This window comes from Delphinus delphis, chromosome 4 (genome assembly GCF_949987515.2).
Source record: "Delphinus delphis chromosome 4, mDelDel1.2, whole genome shotgun sequence".
NCBI lineage: Eukaryota > Metazoa > Chordata > Mammalia > Artiodactyla > Delphinidae > Delphinus > Delphinus delphis.
The window spans coordinates 98441456-98462523 of NC_082686.1; the positions used below are offsets into that span (position 1 = coordinate 98441456).

The 21068-nt window shown below is 36.1% G+C and overlaps 1 protein-coding gene across 1 annotated transcript in view; it reads left to right on the top strand.

Moving 5' to 3' along the window:
* The first annotated feature begins 484 nt into the window (after positions 1–484).
* Positions 485–21068, top strand: part of SERPINI2 (serpin family I member 2) — a 29594-nt gene continuing 9010 nt past the window's right edge. Inside the window, exons 1-6 of the mRNA XM_060010003.1 lie at positions 485–1046; positions 2865–3121; positions 8218–8448; positions 10249–10443; positions 10524–10716; positions 18745–18842. Coding sequence (XP_059865986.1) covers positions 1042–1046; positions 2865–3121; positions 8218–8448; positions 10249–10443; positions 10524–10716; positions 18745–18842 — 979 coding nt within the window. The 5' untranslated portion in view covers positions 485–1041. The remainder of the gene's footprint in view (positions 1047–2864; positions 3122–8217; positions 8449–10248; positions 10444–10523; positions 10717–18744; positions 18843–21068) is intronic.

Below are 21068 nucleotides of genomic sequence, written 5' to 3' on the forward strand. Positions count from 1 at the left end.
TCCATTTTTTATTAATAACCTGTTTGTAGAGAAAATCATGTAGAATTTTAAAAGCATATACAAGTAACACCAATGTTTATTATCAAATTATTCATATTTAATAATATCTTGATATTATCCTGATAATTTGATAAGACAATAATCTTAATCTGGTGTTTTTGCTCAACATAAAGACTATATTTCTTCAATATTCTCTCTGTTTCCTAAGGATTCAAATGGGCCTTGTATCCCTAGGAAACTCCTCTGACTATTGTATAATTTGATGAATTGTTGAGAACTCTATAAACGCAGCAGTAATTTGTCTCTGCAGTTTGGACTTGATTTAACTTTATTCTTTTTCTTATAGGCATGCTGAAATATTTATGATGGAATACATTGGTAATCTGATATGGGAGTTCTGTAAAAAACAAGAAGAACTAATTACTAGCAGATTTACAACCACTAGCACATTCTTCCACATTGTTTCTACTTAAAAAAGAAGCGAAATAATGGATGAAATAATAATTCAAACTTAATTATTTTTAAAAATTCTATTGTTTTCTCCCTCAATTCTTGCATATTTCATAATTGATCATTAACCTGGTCATGTTAGTTCTTCTGTACAAATGTGAACACCTGCTTTGGTTTTAGAGGAATTAATCGAGCAGTGTTCAAGATAAGTAGAGTTGGCCTTGACTGATCAGGTGCTCCATGTACTAGTGTTTCCCAGCAGGCACATTTTAGCTGTAACATTACAGTGAGTAATCAGAAGCCAATTTCGGGTAAGTACCTTGAAATTAAATAGTGTTTGAATGAAGTATGTATGCAACAACATTGACCATGAGTGTTTAATAGAGTAAGGGAATGGCATTTCAATTCACTCTGGTGCAGGTATTATTTAAATGTATCAAATTAACACATTACTTTTATTTTCCTTAAAAGATTAAATTTTCCTTAAAATTTCACTACAAATTTGAAGGCCAAATTCTTATAAGACTATTCATCAGGTTGCTTAGTTCACCAGTGCTTTGTGTTTTCTGATGAGACACAATCCCAAACCCAATGAGGTAAGTGAATTTTTAAAACAATTTTTTTGCATGAGCTTGTAGTTTATTAAGGGTCTAAAAACTTCCTGGGAGAAATGGATGCTCAAAGAATATACATTTTGATTATTAAGACTGTTAATAATGATAAGGCAACTCCCAGATTCTACTACTAGGGAAAAATCACATCCTTCATAATATTGCTTATTATTCTAATATAAACCAAGTACTTAAAAATGGGCCAAATGAATTGCCACTTGCTGACTTAAAATTTTTGATAACATTTTGACTATTTATGTATCTACAAACTGATATTTTGGTCAGAAATCTTCTCTGAGATATTGAATATATTAGAAAATGATACTCAGAAATTTATTTTGCACGTAAAACATCTTTTACACTTTTACTTTTACTATTGTTGCACTACCACTCACAACCTTATGTGCTAATTTAATCTTCAATAAGACATTTGCTTGATAACATATATTTATATTATCAGTTTATCAACACATTATTTTCTAACAATTGCTTTGGATTGTGTTTTGAGTTTTTTTCCTTTGTAAATTGTATATCTAAGTTTAACTACACATATTAGAAAAGAAATGGAAATGTCTACAACTTAGTTTTGGAAAATAATTGACTATTAGTAATCTATTAGTAATCTTTATGTATAATAGTGATTCTTAGCCATTTAGGGGTCATGGAATCCTTCCTAATAATCTGCAAAACACACTAGAACTATAGTTCTTCATTTCTTTAAGGCTAACAAAACATTATTCCGGAGGTTTTCATATTTACGTCCAATAAAGGATTACTTCCTAGTAACCTATTAAACTAGTAGGAGTTATTGAAAGTGACTAAAATGGATTATTTGTAAGATAAAACTAGTGTTACTAAAATTTTAAATACTTTGAAATTTTATTTTAAATTTATTCATTTAAAGTACTTAAAATTTAAAATACTTCAGAGTCAGTATTCTACTAAGTCTGCAGTAATATTGTAAAACTCATTCTGCTCCAGAGGTAATGAGATGGTTGAATTTCCTGGAGTTTTAGTGGAGAGCAGTTTAATACGGTGTCATTAGTGTTGTGAATTGGTTACAGTTTTCAGTTGCAGTTTTCTTATATTTGTTAATTTATTTGTCAAATTATTCTTTGATTTAAAAAAATTGCTTTCTTCATTTCTTGTTATTGTACCATTTATATTTGATTGTAATTTTGTTTCTTTATAATTTTTTTCTGAGTTTTTAAAACCTCTCTTTGGAAAAGTACGAGGTGGGTTTGGAGGTTATTTCACCATTCCGTGAAGTGTGAGACTTGTTGCTGTAAGAAGTTAGCCAGATTACTCAACTGATTTAGAATACTTGAATTTCCTAATATTATAGGTTCAAAACCACACTGGAGTGTGTTAGGTTTTTATTCCATTTCTCCTTTTGTTCTTTAAACTATTTTAGAGTAGTCTGAACAGAAATTTCCCTTGATATCAGAGCAGCAAGTATCCCATTTAAAACCATGGAAAAGATGCAAAAAACTATCACATAGCTATTCAGAGATAGTATTGCTATTGATGATATTCCAGCATTATAATTTCTCCTTTAATTTAAAAAAACTGCAGTACATCTGTACTGCTTCCTGAATGCATATTAAAAATGCTATTAGCACATGGCCTATTTCTCCTAATAGAAGATGCTTAGTCTGAGAATTGACATTAGAATCTTCTTGTGGTAGTTTGTAGACAGAAATAAGACAGAAAGTTCTAATAGATAGACATCTTTCTATTGTGCTTTCTATGGTAAACTCTGATTATTTTGAAAACTAACAAATTTTGAATTAACCAATGCAGAGAGGTCAAAATGGATAAGATCTTGTTGTGGAGTCTCCTGTTGACTTTTTCTGGAAGTCAAGCCTCAAGCCCCTTGGCTCAAAGAAATACCGAATTTGCAGTGGATCTTTATCAAGCTGTTTGTTTATCTCATAAGAACAACATCATAATTTCCCCTTTTGGAACAACTCTGGCCCTTGGAATGGTACAGCTGGGAGCAAAAGGAATAACACAACAGCAGATAAGACAAAGTTTAAAATTTCAAGAAACCTCAACTGGTGAGCTTCTTACATATGATTATTTATACTGGATAAGATCTGGCCAAATTTATTTTTAAACTATCAGAGAAGCTCAGGGTCATAGAACTTTAATAAATATAAAAAGTTATGAAAAGTATGAAATTATAATAAAATGGAGAATTTTAAATGCAAATAATTGTCAATGGAAATAATTATAATTGTTTCTTAATTAAAATATTACCAAAATAATTTATTAAAAAATTAATTCTATACACATAAAAATTGTGACTATGTCTGTATATTTTATTCTAGCCTGTTTTAGCCAGTTTTAAGTGAGATTATGTTGTATGTGCACATGTGTATGTGTATGAGTAGATATACACCCATATATTTGTATACACATATTCTTCTACTAGCACTTACTGTGTCCTGATCATTTTTTCATATCATGCAACTGCTTCAGAATGTAGTTTTTTTTTTTTTTTTTTTTTTTTTTTTTGCGGTACACGGGCCTCTCACTGTTGTGGCCTCTCCCATTGCGGAGCACAGGCTCCAGACGCACAGGCTCAGTGACCGTGGCTCACGGGCCCAGCCGCTCCACGGCATGTGGGATCCTCCCGGACCGGGGCACGAACCCATGTCCCCTGCATCGGCAGGCGGACTCTCAATCACTGCGCCACCAGGGAAGCCCCAGAATGTAGTTTTTAATTGCTGTGTCTTTTTGCCTCTGATGAAAACATTATTGCGTACTCACCTAACCCTTCTTCATTATGTAATATCCAATACTTCTCTTATAAAAATGCTTCAGTGAGTACCCTCACCCAGAAATCTTTGTGTGCATCTCTTATTATTGTGTAAGCTTTTAAAGATTAGCTTTTAATTAGAATTTAACCTTTTCACTTAAGTGAGACCAAGAAAAAGCATTCATTTATATTTTTTAAAAGCTTATTTAATAGTTTTTAAAGAAAATTTTAAAAAAGAAGGATTTATATAACCCATTGCATGTGAGTAGTTGTTTTCTAGTGTCCCAAAGGCCTATCTGAGATACTGTGTTGATGCTTTAGTGCTGGTATCCCATTTCAGGGGGTAGTTTTCCATCTCCCTGGTTATCCTGTGCTTCCAATTTCCATTTTAGTTTAAAATGTTTATATCACTGTCAGATACTGTGTCCTAAACATCAGAGGTGACTTCCAGATTTTTGATTTGGACATTTAGTGACTGTAACTATAACCAATTGCAGTATGTTTGCCTTAGCACAGAGTAGTTATTTTTAGGAAATTGTTTTTCTGAATAAACTATTTACAAGGTTTTATTTGCTTCGTTTTAAATAAAGGCAATTTTATGTAGAAAAGAAGTTGGTGATAGTGAAGTTAATTGCAAGAGTTTTCCTTTGTAGATAATGTAAAATGAAGCCACTGTGTCACAGATCTAGTCTTCATTGTCTGTATTAATTTCAGCAAATCCCACTACACAGTCCCGGAAACATTTATATCACATGATACTGCTTTGGAAAGTAATAGAGCATTTATGAAGATATGTAAAGTTGATTCCACGATAAACTAGCAAAATTAGAGCCTCCGAAATTTAAATTACTTTAAATGAATCCATCTTATAGAGGAACATGGGAGTCTTAACAACTCTGGATTGTGAATATAATAATAATCATAGTAATAATAATGATGACATTATCAAACATATATATCTAGTGTACCAGTCACTGTTTCATGTGCTTATCTCATTTAATCCTCACAATTACTCTGTGAGTCAGACATAACCCTGCTATACGGATGAGGATACCAAGTCAGAGAAAGGTTGAATAACTTGCCCAGAACTAATTCTAAAAATGATTCCCTGAGGGTTATAGGTCACAAGAGCAATAATGAACATTTTAATATTTTCTTTGAAAGAGTATATATGGACAATTAAACATTAACCTTTTAACACACATAACAAAATCTACCAAACTTGCTTTCTATTATACTTCGTTAAGGGAGGGAGAAAGAAGCACAGATGGAGGATAAGTACAAAAAAGAAAAGAAGACCAACCAAAAAGGGAGAAAATAGAAATATTAAACTCTGGAAAATAAAAAAAGGAAGGGAAAATTAAGAAATAAAGAAAAAGAAGACAGAGTTAAGGAAGGGAACAGAGAGAAAAAGTGCAGGAAAATGAAAAGAAAGAAAAGCAAAATGGTGTTAAGGGTAGAACAAAGGGTATGACAGATTAGAAGGTAGTGCCTAGCAGAGCCATATTGGAACCCAAGACAAAAAGAAAAATCAGTAACAATGAGCCTGTCTTTATTTATTTAAAATTTTTATATTTTATTCATCATGGATTTCTTTGTGTTAATATTGATTTAAAAATATATTGCAGTAAAATATTACTTATCTTGATTACTGAATTTGTTGGCAACTCCTTAAATTTTATGCCAAAATGAGTGTCTCATTGACCCATCTTGGTCCTGGCCCTGCCTTCAGTTCCCTCTGATTGTCAAACGGTGCTATCTGTTCAGTCAGGCTATATTTTACTTTTCCAGCTACCAACCTGTTTCACATCTAAACTGCTTATTCTTCAGATGGGCATACAACTCCTAGCACCCTACCCCCACTGGAGCTCTCAGTATCCTCACTTATCCTTCTTTCCCCATTGCCAAAGCGTCGGCTCAGAATTTACCTTCTCCAGTTTACTGAGCATCTGATAATACTCCATTTTGCTTTGCCTCTAATGATGCTGCTTATTAATCGAAGACTAACTTAAAGGTGCTTCTTTATTCCAAGAGGGTTATAGAAAGAGAAGAGCATGAACTCCTGTCTCAGTTAAGCATACAAATGACCTTGTGATCGGGCACCTTTCAAGTTATCTTATCTCTCTGGATTTTATTTATTTATTTAATTTTATTTTTTTTTCTCTCTGGATTTTAGATTCCTCATTATAAAAAGAGGAGTTTGGATTAGATGATTTCTCTGGACCTTTCAGCTAAAATAATCTATAATTCTATGACTGCCTTTGTTTTCATCTTTGGATCTCTCACATTGTACACATGGTTGGTCTTTGGGCTTTTAACAGCAGGAGAAGTAAACATGTACTAAATTTTAGAACATTTTTTTGGAGGTCTGGTACAACCAAACCAAAAGTCACATTCACTCCATGACTGGTAGGTTTTCCATGGCTCTATTTTAGGAAATGAAATAAACTTATTCTCATTGCTTACTAGGAGCCATGGATATGTATTCTTTTTGATCTGTGCTAAAAGAAACTATTAATCTGTAAATTAAATCAAATGTATAAGGCAGATAACTTTATATTCTCCAAACTTGTGCTACTGGTGACATTTTTTCATTGACTTCTGAGTCCAGTGATTTATCAAAGGGCAGCTGACTGTCAAACAGTCTTAGACCTTAAGTACATGACATAAATTTATTTGCTCTGACAAATGAGTTGGAACTATTTTTTTCTCCCCCTCTCCTTTTTTCCCCATTCCTTTAAAGATGTTCATAAATTACAAACTTCTGAAAATTGGTTTCAAATTCTGCCACTTTATTTCTGACCTAACTTAATTCTTTTGGAGAAGCTCTATGCCTTCCCTCAGAAAGTCTTCTTTGTAGGCTCTCAGCTGTTGAGATATTCTCTCAGCTTCCAATAGCAAGAAATGATTGCATCTGAAATCATTGTATAAACAAGTAAAATAGATTAACATTCTTCCTTATGTAAGGAATTCCAGGGTTGTAAAGAATTGTTGATATTCTTCATATCCAATCATATGGAAGTAAGTTTTTGTAACTAAAATTGTTTATGTCTGTGTCTATATCGCCACAAATGGAGAATCATGGAGTTTGAAATATGATGCAATATACCTTCCAAGCCTGCTCTATGGTTATGTAGGTTGTATCTGCACAAGAGCACCAGGACAAAGAGGCAAGTGGGGACTGAAATGTAGTCTCCACTCAGCTGGACAAGGTATGGGCATGCAGCCTACCACCACCACTCAGTGAGGGCATGAGTTCTTATTTGCGCAAAAATGCCCTGTGGACTGCTAGCTCTCTGACAAAAGGTTTACACACACACTTACACACCTTATTTCCAATAGACACCTCATAGCAAGTTCCTCTCAGTCTTTATTTTCCCTCTTTATTCAATGGACATCTCCCAATGATGAACCATTTGTGTTTTCTTCAATAGAGATTAATTGCATGCAATCAACTTTTAAGTTATGAAAGCGGTATATTCAGTATTTAACTCAAAATAAACAAAGGCTCTGAAGGAACCTTGGATTTGAAATGCAGTTCCCAGATTCAACAGTTGAGTTCCAGAATTAAGCCAGAAAGGAATGAAAAATATTGGTGCCCTCTGGTAATAAATAGGAAGCCACTGAGTAAAGATCAGAGCTGAATTCTCTCACAGCACATACAGCTTCCTGAAAACATGGTGGTCAGAATGACCCAGTGATAAATAAGTAATGGGCCAACAGTGATTAGTAGCTGACTCTGACAGACTCATTTGGCTAGTGGTTATATTTGGAATGGTTAAAGATTTTTATTGTTCACAAAGACAGCCAAAGTATATAGATTCATGAACCTGAAGAAATAGGTAATTTTGATTCTTATGCATCTCCAGAGATAATTATAGGGGTACCTCATAAATTTCAAAACTTGGACAGGCACAGTTGCTCGTAAGAGAGCAAATCTTTCTTAAGCTGAAATAAAAGTAGTAGTGAAAAGGATTGCTCATCACTGTCTTAGCCCCCATCAGCATTCATTAGTATTCCTCTTTCATAAATATTGCATGTTATGCAAAGAATGAGATTCTAAGGATACCTTTCCAACAACTAAGAATGAGCTAAATTTGATTATAAAGAGGGAGTTTCCTTCAACCTGTTTAAATGCATATTCTTGTTTTTGACAAACTTCAAATTTACAGGGACATTTTTGTTTCCTGTATGAGAGCTGATTTCTCTACAAAATGCGTATTCCACAGGAGATAAATGCTTAAAATATTTATACTAACTTATAAAGGATCGTTAGTTATACCTAAGGGTGCAAAAACTGGTGATATGAATCAGAGCGTTTAGAAGCGAAGATGAGAAGCTGTTGTTCTTATGTTGTTCAATATGTCAGTATACATTATAATTATTTTTTAGGAGAAGAATTTTCTGTGCTGAAGTCATTTTTCTCTGCCATCTCAGAGAAAAAACAAGAATTTACATTTAATCTTGCCAATGCCCTCTACCTTCAAGAAGGATTCACTGTGAAAGAACAGTATCTCCATGGCAACAAGGAATTTTTTCAGAGTGCCATAAAACTGGTGGATTTTCAGAATGCAAAAGCTTGTGCAGAGACAATAAGTACCTGGGTAGAAAGCAAAACAGATGGTAAAGTTTCCTATTTTCATAAAGTCATTATTTGCCATTGTATTCATGGTTTTTAATATCCTAAAGCAAAGAATGGTTGAATATTTTCCTATTAAATTATGGTTCAGAGGGATCAAATCTCCTATTTTGCTCTCCTGTTATTCAAATTAATACTAAATTGTAAAACAGAGAGAAATTGTAAGCTGCTTTGAAAGGTATACAGATTATTATTTTTTGTTTGAGAGAGACACCTATTTGTAGAATTCTTGATGGAAGAATTTTAATAATAATTTTTGTTTAAGTATAGGATTTTTAAGTATGGCAGCAGGAATAATATCTTTGGCCAGGTAAAACTTAGATCTGTCCATCTCAGATGCCTTCTTTCCCACATATACTGTAAATAATTAACTCATGTTAGTTGGATGTGTTAATGTTTCATAATAAATATTGATAGTTCTGTCATAAAGTTGTAATCTAAACTTTAAGTGTAAGCTGGCAAAAATTCCAAAGGTGCTACTGAGTGACATAGTAGAACACAAGATGAAACTCATACAGATGTGAGTTCAAATTCTGCAGGTTCTAAACTATGCTCCATTTAAAATGAGGATACTATTAAAACATTTCAGGATTATTGGAAGGTTAAAAAAAATGTATGTGAAGTGAACAGCATATATCAGGTCCTCAGTTAATAGTAGCTTGTTTCTTTGTTCATTCGTTCTGTTACAAAAAGCTGTGATGTGTAAGACGCCACTATATTTTTCATGGGGAGCCTCCTATGGGGAAGCATAAGTTGAAAATATGAGATGGGTGCTGCGAGCAGTGTTCACAGGAAAGTCCTATTATTGGGATACACAATGATACGCATCCCTAGACAGCTCCATGGCACCTAATCATGCTGTTGACTCACAGCTTGGAAATACTCATTGGACATAGAAATAGGAGACTGGTTTTTTATTTTTATTTATTTTAAATTAATTAATTAAGTTATTTTTGGCTGCGTTGGGTCTTCGTTGCTATGCGCGGGCTTTCCCTAGTTGCGGCGAGCGGGGGCTACTCTTCCTTGCGGTATGTGGGCTTCTCATTGCAGTGGCTTCTCTTGTTGTGGGGGAACCGGCTCTAGGCGCTCAGGCTTCAGTAGTCATGGCACGCGGGCTCAGTAATTGTGGCTGGCGGGCTCTAGAGTGCAGGCTCAGTAGTTGTGGCGCACGGGCTTATTTGCTCCGCGGCATGTGGGATCTTCCCGGACCAGGGATCAAACCCACATCCCCTGCACTGGCAGGCAGATTCTTAACCACTGCACCATCAGGGAAGTCCAGGAGACTGGTTTTTTAAAAGAGGAAAATCATACTAGCAACCTTATTCTTGTCTTCTCCCAATGGTCAGTGGCTGCAGTAGCAAGAGTGGAGAATTTGAGTGAACCATTAATGTATTAATTCTGATTGACCTGCTGAAGAACCTTGAAATAAAGTTTAAAAATAACCAACAAATATGCAGGAAGAGATACTTAGGTTTTGTTTTTTCTGTCTGAAAAACAATTTACACAAATAATCTCACTAAAGAGAGGCCATTACTAGGTCTGTCCAAATTTGCCTAAGACAATCCTGTACCTCCTGTTTCCTAGTGAAATCCTGTTTGTACCTGTTTCTAAGTGAAATATTTAATAAAGCCCCCCTTTGTTGTCAAAATTGCCAAGTTTAAATGATAAAGCACCCTGTTTTTAGTTGATTAGCAAAATGAATTTTTGTTTTAATTCATTTAAAGCAGTTCCTTTGAATAACTATTGCATATTTCTTCCCACCTCTTCCTCTATTCCTTTCACAGGAAAAATTAAAGACATATTTTCAGGGGAGGAATTTGGCCCTCTGACTCGGCTTGTTTTGGTGAACGCTATTTATTTCAAGGGGGATTGGAAACAGAAATTTAGAAAAGAAGACACAAGGCTGATGAATTTCACTCAGAAATATGGTGCAACAGTCGAAATTCCGATGATGAAGACTCTTCTGAGAACAAAATATGGTAATATGGAAAAAATCACATTCTAAAGCACTATTTTGGGAATTGCCAAGTATATTAATATTTTATTTTCTCTGTTCCAGGTTATTTTTCGGAGTCCTCCATGAACTACCAGGTTTTAGAATTACCTTACAAAGGTGATGAGTTCAGTTTAATTATCATACTTCCTGCAGAAGATGTGAACATAGAAGAAATGGAAAAGCTAATTACTGCTCATCAAATCCTGCAGTGGTTCTCTGAGATGCAAGAAGAGGAAGTGGAAATAAGCCTCCCTAGGTTGGTAATGTCATTTTATCATTCTTTTTCTTATGTTTTCACTTATAGAGGGACTTGGATAGCCGGCTGAAAGATAGCCAATGCTCAAAAAGTCTATTGACAAACATAAAAAGAAAAAAACCCGTTTGGAGTTGTTACTCTACTTTATGGTTACAAAGGCAGGTTGAACATTGCCAGCATTGCTTTGCCATGACAAGGATGGAATTTAAGTACTCAATATTCTCTGAAAGAGATGAAGAAATGTAAGTCTTCAAAACAGAATGCTGGGATTAAAGGGAATTATTATTCTTTTTATTATACAAACTTATCTTTCTCTAACTTGTTTTTCCTGATTGGAATTTAAAATATTTTGTCTTCTATTGTGTTTAAGGAAAATATAATCCCCAAGACTCTTGCGATACTCTACAATTAAAAGATGTGTAAAACTGCCTTTGACAGATAGTGCTGTAAGAGTCATTAAAATATAAAATATAAATCCTAGGGTCATTTTTTATTATTGGGGTATATATATTTATATACATATTTTAAATTTTTTTATTTTTACACAATTTTAAAAGTTACTTTCCATTTATAGCTATTATGAAATATTGGGGTCGTTTCAGATAGTTTATACAAAATGGAAATCACAAAGGTATATCTCAGGAAGCCATAATTATAAACACTAATTTTTTGATATCCTGGTTCCTGGAGACAAGAGAAACTTCAGAGAGTAAGGGGTGCCCAAATAAATCACACTCTACCTGAACTTCTAAAAAGAGACAGATGTCTAATAGATTATTTTCTGTCCCTTCATTTCTAAACTTTTCTTCAAACACTCATCAAGGCCTTCCTGGCCCTCCACCTCTCCACCCTCTTGACTTTTCCTTACTTTCCCACTTACCCGGGATTCAGCCAGTTATTTCAACTGTACTCTCACCAAACGTTTTAAATATTTCTGTCACCTTGTCTTTGTCCTTCTGTAGTTCTCTCCTCAGCAAGCTACTCCTGCTTCCCAACTACTGATTTTGTTAAGCAAAACTCTCCAAATCAGTCACTCTGGTCTCCCTGAGGCTGGAGCTTAGTAGTCTTTCTCTTCAGAGAACTTTCTCTTCTAACACCTCACCAAGACTTTACCTCTGCTCTCCAGGCACTGCTTCATGTTCATTCTCTTACTCTCAATGTATGTCTCAACTACCTGTTCCTTAAAGAAAACATATTAGCATGCAAACTCACCTCTCTACCCTTCGCGTCAAAAATTGTGTACATTTTTGCTAAACTTCTCTTCCTCTGTCTTCCTTGATATCCTGGAGAAAGAGGTATCCTATGATTCCCTCACCCTAACTCTGGGCTCTGGATCCAAATATTTTTAACCATCCCCTTTTTCTTGAAAACCCTTCTTTCTTTAACCCCTATGGCATTACTTACTTCTATTTATTTTTCTCTCTTTCTGTGAAATTTTCTTCTCCCTGACTTATACCTTTTTTCCTTCTGTCCCCAGATAATATTTACCAGACTTTCATTTTCAGAAATTTCCTCTTCTTCTCTCTTTTATTTGTTCCTTACTATTCATGTCTCTAATATCGACTCTCTCTTTCCAATCTCTCTTCCAGTTCTCTACCATCTGTAAATCTCTACTTGGATGTTATTCAGTCTTTCAAAGAGTATTTCTTTTAGCTCCTACTATGTGCCAAACACCAGGGATATAATGGTGTATGTGATAGATAGTTTACCTATTGATCATAGAAATAATCATTTTTGGAATTGGTTACTTTCAAATTTACTTCTCTCTCTCTTTTCCCTTTGGAAAGATTAATATTTGGGGTCACACACAAAAATACCCCTGAGTTTGAGAACTGTCTGTGCTATGTACTAGTAGTGGGGTCTTAGGAGAGTCACTTAATGTCCTGAGTTGTGGTTTTATTAGTACAAAATGGGGATAATGGTACCTATAACTAAGGTATCTTCATCTTCATTAGCCTAGATAACAAATGCCTAGATAATAATGTATAAGTTCCAAACTGAATTGACAATAGGAAATACAGGCATTTTCAGAATTCCCTTCTCCAACATTTTAGGAATCCCAACAGGAATGGTTCACAGTCCACAAATCTGCCTAGACTACTGTAGTCTGGACAGCTTTTCCAAACTGCTTGGCCCTGTTATCAGCCACTCCAAACTGTAGCCACACTTCTCATACAACTTCTCCCATAGTGTGGACACAGACTTTGCTTTTAATTTGCCCAGGAACAACTGTTATGTGTTGAATTATGAGCTCTGCAAATTCGTATGTTGAAATGCTAACTCCCACTACCTCAGGATGTGGCCTTATTTGGAGATAGAGTCTTTGTAGAGGTAATCAAATTAAAGAGAAGTCATTAGAGTGGCCCTAATCCAGTATGGATGGAGTCCTTATATAAAGGAGGAATTTGGATACAAAGATACACAGGGAGGGAAGATGATGTGAAGAGACATAGGAGAAGATGGCCATCTACAAACCAAGGTGAGAGGCCTGGAACAGATCTTTCCCTCACAGCTCTCAGAGGGAACCAATGCTGCAGACACCTTGATTTTGGACTTCTAAACTCCAGAACTGTGAGACAATACATTTCTGTTATTTAAGCCATATAGTTTGTGGTAATTTGTTAAGGTAGCCATTGGCAAGCTACTACACGTAAGAGCAACTTCAATGTTTAACCAAACTTTACTGAAATCTAATAATAAAAAGGGCTTACAAAGAAATTTAAAACCAGGTTTCAGGGATGAGTATTCCTGGAATGTAGGTCATTTCTTGTACCAGGGAGTCTTCCCCTGTCCATTATTATCCTTAGCCTGCCATTGTCATGGTGCCAGGGCCCACTCACCCAAAAGGGGTGTCTTTCCCATCTCCATCCTACCCAGCATCCAGAGTCCTCCAACTTTTCCTAGCATAAAATGAAGGTAACACAGATTTTCTTCCATCCCCTCTAAGGCCAGATTCCTAGTTGTAATAGGAATCTATAACAGTAGATTTCAACCCTTACTGAAAACAGCGTCTTCATATGGGGTAGAATAGATTCCACTCTCATCATCTCAAACTTCTCCATCTCCATCCCAGGGGTTCTATTTGCATTAAAAAAGCTCACTACGTTGCTTTTCCCAAACAAATGAAGAACTTGCCTTAAAAGGTGAAATCGAATCTTCAGTTATATGGAAGCAGAAACATTAGTTGGTAGTTGTACCACCTTTTCCAAACAAATTCCAAACAATGTTATCACAACATTGTTTATTTTGAAAAAATACAGAAATAATGTAAAAGTTCAACAGTAAACGAATTTTAAGAAAAGTGTGGTAGAATGTAACCTAGCCAATAACAATGATAGGTATGGAGGCTGTGATAATGAGAAAAAATTATGGTATATTTTAATAGAAAAAAAACTGGATTAAAAAATTTTTACAATGATTACAGCTATGTAAAGAAACAAATCTACAGAAAGAAACAAAGGAAATTTACCAAAATGTTAACATTAGTTGTAATAGGGTTATGGCATTATGAACATTTTGTTTTTCCTTTTCTATATTTTCTATTTCTTTCTCCTCCCTGCTTGCCTGCCAAATAGAAAAGATAATACATGAGAATGAGTTAGGAGCTTGCTTTTCTAGATAGCTGCTGAGGTGTAGAAAATGTAAACCTACTAAGGTACTGGGTTCACTTGACCAAATAATGCAATCTAAAGATTGTGCAAAGTCCTAGGGGGCCCCATTGCCATTTTCTGGGTGCAATTCTTCATCCACAGACTCAGAACATGGCCCTGTCTGTGTGTGGTGGTGGTGAGGGGTGGGTCTGATGTCTACCTGATGTCTCTCTCCTGCACTATCCCATGTGATTTAGAGGTTCTAGCACTGGATTAGCCGATGCTATCCGACCTCAACAACCGAAAGGGAAGAGAGAAGTGTTTAGGATGTTTGGAATAATCCCAGGAAATCTAGTTCTAAGAGATTCCCCCAGAGACCAGCTCATTTCTAGGCAGGGGGGTGGGACTGAATAAGAAGTCAGGATTCCCTTGGGAATTGGTGGTTGGTTAGCTCAGTGGCCTTTGTCTTTGGCGGGCTTTGTTCTGTTCTTTGATCAGTACCCCTGCTTAACCTCAGGATGTTGTATGCAATGTAATTAGCAAGTTGGTAGATCCCACTGAGCAAAGCCATTTACTCCTACAAGGAAGCATCTCTGGGAAGTTCTCTACTGACTGTGAGTGCTATTTTGCACAATTATTGAGACACACTCAGAAGGGGTATGTACAGTGGTGAAGAACATGATCTTAGAGTCTGACAGTTCTGGATTTAAATCCCAGCTCCACCTCTGAGCAACTATTTAGCATTGGGAAAGTTACTTAAATTTTCACACCCTCAGCTTCCACATCTGCAAATCGATAATACTACTCTGTACCTCATAAAGTCATTTAAAGGATTAAATGATATAATATATGTAAAAAGCTTAGTATAGTTCCAAGCAGTCAGTAATGGTAGCTAATTACGATTATTAGCTGCTGTAACTATTTGTATTTCAAAATACTACGCTTTTATTTTATTTTATTTTTAAATGTTTTTTTTATTGTGGTAAAAGTCACACAATATAAAACATACTATTTTAACCATATCTAACTGCACAGTTCAGTGGCACTAAGTACATTCACATTGTTGTGCAGCTCTCACCATCATCCATCTCCCAAATTTTTCACCTTCCTGAAAGTGAAACTCTGTCCCCTTTAAACACTAACTCCCCATCCCCCCTCTCCCCTGCCCCCCCACCCCGCCCCCTGGCATCAACCAGTGTACTTTCTGACTCTATGAATTTGACTATTCTAGGTACCTCAAATAAGTGGAATCAAACAGTATTTGTCTGCACCTAATGTATATTTGAATGCATTTTTCAGGTTAACTTAATATATGTCCTGCAAACAGATTGTACCTTTTTTTCCCCCCTGTGCTACACAGTAGGCACTCACCAGCCAACTACTTCATGCATAGTAGTGTATATACGTCAATCCCAAACAAACAGCTTTGGATCTCTAAGTGTGTGAATGTGAACTGTGTGTGGGTGAGAGAAAGTGACCTCAGGGAAAATGAGGCTGGGTGTGAGAATAGATAAGTCATGACCAGCTGCAATGATGATTCTAAATGTTCTTTCACTTTAGCCTATCAAACACTGATACAAATTGGAATCCAAGTTTACATTAAGCATTGTCCAGATATGTTTCCTATGTGACAGAAAGCATTTTTAATTCAGCCCTTGAGGCCAATGGAATATTTCACACATACACACACACACACACACACACACACACACACACACACACAAGTGACCAGAAACTACTATGTACTCACATAATAGTCCAAGCCCACCACTGTCAAGGATTGTGTTATATTTTTATCCTTGTGGGCAGCCCTAAGACTTGGTTGTTTCTAAGCCTGAACCCTCCAAAGATGACTCAAGCCCACTGTATCAAAAGTGGAATTCCAAACAATAAGGACAGGAACCTTGAGGGAAATCAGTTGAAGACATTTTGTCATTAAACAAGAGTCCTGGGTATAAAGAAGAAAGGGACAACACCAATCCACAGTAGGGCCTGCAGACCAGGAGTGACTCCTTCTTCAAACAGAAATTCTGAACTGGGGCTTCCCTGGTGGCGCAGTGGTAGAGAGTCTGCCTGCCGACGCAGGGGACATGAGTTCGTGCCCCCTGCTGGGCCCGTGAGCCATGGCCGCTGAGCCTGCGCGTCCGGAGCCTGTTGCTTCGCAACGGGAGAGGCCACAACAGTGAGAGGCCGGCGTACCGCAAAAAAAAAAAAAAAAAAGAAAAAAAAAGAAATTCGGAATTGTGTTCCTTCGTTTTCTGCAGCTTTAACCTGTGTGAGACCCCTTTAAGCACAATGGTAGCCTGTGGCAGTAAATTGCTGCCTTTTAAGGAGGCAGATAATGTTTACAGATGCTAAAACATTCATTTCATCATTGGTTGGTCATTGTCTATCCAGTCCTTTTGCTACTCATTCTTTTACCTTTAGCTGTATTTTTTTTTGACAATTTTAGAGGAGAGTCAAGGAAAAGAGGAAATGAACCACATCTAGAATAAATATTAAGATCCACAAAATTTGGAAGAGGGACGCAATTAACACTACACATATTGTATTGATCGAGATTACGATTTTGGATTATATTTAGATTAGAAGGCAGTGGAAGTTAGCACATTAGCTCTGACTGGGAAGGGACCTGCATACTTCACACCTGGCTATTCATGGCTCCAATAATTATGGCTAATTAGAAATCGGCCATAGATTATACTTTTATTAAATGGTTGAATGGGTTTCTATCACTGTAGGTTTCATTGGACTATGTTATGAGAAAGACTGTTACTTAAGTGACTCTCTGGTATGATTAGACCTTATTAGAGGTTGTAATAAGTCTTGCAGTATTCTTGTCATTAATCCAAAATCATTGCACTATTATACTAAAAATAGCCAAATTATGGGTGGACTAGAGCATTGTTCCTCAACCTTTTAGAAGCCCATACTCCATTCAGTATAAGAAAAAGTGTGGTAATGAAAATAGAAAAAAAGAACAACCCCAAAGCCTCAAAGCCATCATGCTGCATATTATCTTTCTTAGCAGGAAGTTAAAAGGAAGAAGTTGAAAATGATTGGCATAAAACAAGTTATTTTCATTATCAGTAGGTTTTCATGTGCATGTTGAGTTGTGCCCATCTCCAGTTAGCTAGGGTTCTGAATGAATAAACATCTTCCAAAAGGGCATAATATTTTACCAAGAAATAATTTAGGGCCAGTAAATTATTGCCACAGCATGTTCCTTGTTTGGAAGAACTATAATTAAGAAGCTTGTTCAGTATTTGGCAATTAAAACAATGATCTAATTAGACTGATTGCACAAGCTAATTTCTAGCCCCAGATGTGGGCCTACCTGTTAGCTAAGCAAGGATCCTGTGCTTGGGCAATCGTGTCTGCAACCAAACCAGAGAGCACGCGGGCAAAGGCCCAGCTAGGGCACAGACAGAGCTCCTTGGGCAGGAGCTGTCCTGGGATTTCCCTGAGGCAGGAAATATACGTAGCCCCCTGTTGGAGGACTTAGGCTCTTTTCTTTCAGAAACAAATTCTCCAACCTGGTTGTAAAATGTAAATGGATTCTTTTAGCATCTCTAAAGCCAGTAAGTACTAGCTTCTTTCCGCCCCCCCCCCCCCGCCCCCCTTATTATTGAAATAGGAAAGCGAGGGTCACTGATTGCTGTTGACTTGGAATCAAAGAAGATCAGTACCTGAGAGAATCTTTGAGATTCTTTGGTGAAGCTCCCTCTTCAGGCAAATGGAGGCTTGGAGACTTGCGTAGAATCTGGAGTCCTAACTTAGGGCCCTGAATTAGAAGTGTTGGCCAGCTTTTTTTTTTTTCCTATAATTTTTACTTTATTGGAAAGGAATTTAGTTCCCTTTCAATCTTTTACCTGTAAAATACAGGGCTTTGGGGAAACATGTTAGGTGTGTCTGTAAACTGAAGGAAGTCACATCAACTGTGACAATGGATGGGAAGGCTCATAGGTTACTAATGCCCCCTCTCTGTACCTCAGTAGCCAACAATCTTCTTTAAGGACCGTTGGCTTCTGTTTCCGCCTCATAGTCTCTTGGATGCCTGCCAGGAACCATCTTTGATGATGTGAAAAATCTGAGTGTGTATAGTTGCTGGAGGGAAGCTTTACATTTCTAGCGAAGAAGCAAATAATTGAAAACTTAGCTAGAATTCACCTTTTTGTTAGGTGTTACTTCAAAAAATAGAGTATTTGCTTCTCCCTTCCCAGCCAACCATTTATCTGGGAAACAAGTTATTAGCAACTCAGAACTGCTCAGTGGAGCTGGGGAAAAATGGTGTGAAAAGTGAGGAAACGTAACTGGGATAATGAAAACAAAATATTTCACAATAAAATCTCTTCCAAGTCATCCATTTTATAAAAATCATTTTGGTAGAAAATGTGTACAGTGTTTCAAAAATTTTCCTCTTCATTTTTTAAAACAGATTTAAAGTAGAACAAAAATTAGACTTCAAAGAAGCTTTGTATTCATTGAATATAACTGAGATATTTAGTGCTGGCTGTGACCTGTCTGGAATAACAGGTAATATGGAAGATTATTCTTATATTATCATGTAAATAGGTTTTCTTAGTAATGATGTTAACTGACTGATCTTAAAACTGAGAGAGCATTTGGCCCCAGAAGATACATGCACAGAGAATAAATGTCATAGTCATGTCAAGCTGTCTGTAAACAAGCACTCTATTTTGCACTTAAGTAGTTTTGCTTAATGAAAGTCAGACAGCATTATAGAATGTTAGATAACTTCTAACCACGCTTACAGTGAGACTGTGTAGGAAAAGTATTATATGGGCTTTTATTCCAGCCCTGTTTGGATTTCCTTATCTGAATAATGGGAATTACAACTTTGAGGCTCTCATCTAAGCAGAGCTAATAAAACTTTTATAAACCAATTAGCAAATGTTAATTCGGTAATATTAGAGGCCATGAAATAGACATCCACAAGCTGCTGGATGATGAACACAATCTAGAAATTGTAATGCTGCCGTTTGTAGATTTAGCTTGAGACTGACAACATATCTGAGGAGAGGGAGCTTTTATGCTAACTGGCACCTGGGAAATTGTGTACAGTTAAGACACTTACTTACACAACAAAGCCTAAGACAGTCTTTAATTTTTCTCATCCTGGCAGTACCCACTAGTTCAAAAATAACTAAAGAGAAAAAAAATGGATGAAGAGGGCCAATATGTCCTAAGTTATCTACGCTTTTTTAAATTCAGTCTTCTGTTTTATATATTTAAAGAAAAACACACAACAGTCCTAATGATACAGGCTTGTCTGTCTGATGGGGTTGGATATCATAACCCAGCTTTATTGTGTATTCCTATATAACATTTGGGCTTTGGAGAAGTATTCATTAATTTATGCACTCATCAATTATGTGAGTAAATGAATAGAATGAATGAATTTTCCTGGCGGAGGAGGTGGGTGGGGTACACAGGTGACATAGCTGTTCATTATCACCTTCACGCATGATTTAGCTGCTGTTCTCACGCTGCCAGATAGATCTGACTTCTCTGACAATTTCATCAGCATCAGGAATGAGACAGTCAAAATTAAATACTGCAACAGGATGCTATCTAAGTGTGTCTTGGAATGCAGACACCTCACCAACTTGAAATAAACCAAGCCATTTTTTAAATACCTCTTCCCCTTAGATTTCTTTCTGGCTTCGGAAGCTCACTTGCTATATCTCAGACTTTCAAACAGCCACTCACTCTTTAAATTCCCAGCAATTTGTGACTTCTATAAAATCTCCTTTTACAAGAAGATTTATCAAGAAAATACCTCCAAAATGCTTTATAAAAGAATTTGTGCAAGAGAATAACCCTGAACAGAAAAGAATAAATGTCCAACATATTTTGCTCTGAGTTGCCTATTTGAGTTGTTTTAACTACTTTGATTCTTTGGTTCTGTCTTATTGCCTGAAATAGAACAACCACAGTCAAGACTGGCACTATTTCTGGTCTTCAGGAGAATAGTGAATTAATTCCCTGCCATCCCTACTTACAATTTATAAGTAGACGATAAACATTTGCTAAAGGCTACTGTGAACCAGTCCAATGCTAGTGCTGTGTGATAGTTACACAAAAGAGACACTATCTTATACTCATGTCATTCACAAGTTTTGAATGAAATGTTTTCAAAAGAGTTATTTTGGAAACTTTACGATGAATATTTGACTTCTAACTGTTATTACTTCTTGTGTCACCTTTGGTAAAATATTTAACCTTTCTGAGCTTCAACTTTCTAATCTATTAAATGAGATAATATATCCTAGTGGTGGAAAAAAAGAATATATGTAAATCACCTTGTTCAACATCTATTATATAGTGGACACTCAGTAAATGTTAAATACAAAAAAAAAAGTGAGTAAATGGCACATTAATATTTACTTGCACATCTTCTAGCAAAGCTATTGAAAGTTTCTTGTCCTCTTAACTTGACAAAGACATACTTGGAATTTTCACAGGAAATTAAGGGAAAGAATTATTGCAAAGATGTAGAAACCAGTGAGTTTATGAAGTTCAGATCCTTTGTTCTAATCTATTATCTCCCAAGTCCTGTTCTTTTTCCAAGACCGGGCCCCCTCTTTGTAAGATGGAATACAGAAGACCAAATTGCTCAGCCTAATGGCCAGGGAGTCACTTGGTCTGGTGCCAGTGCTAAACCGCATGCGTGAAATTCTCCACTCCACCCCAACCTGCTTTTCGGTCTTCATTCTTTGCATGAGCCCCTTGGTCATC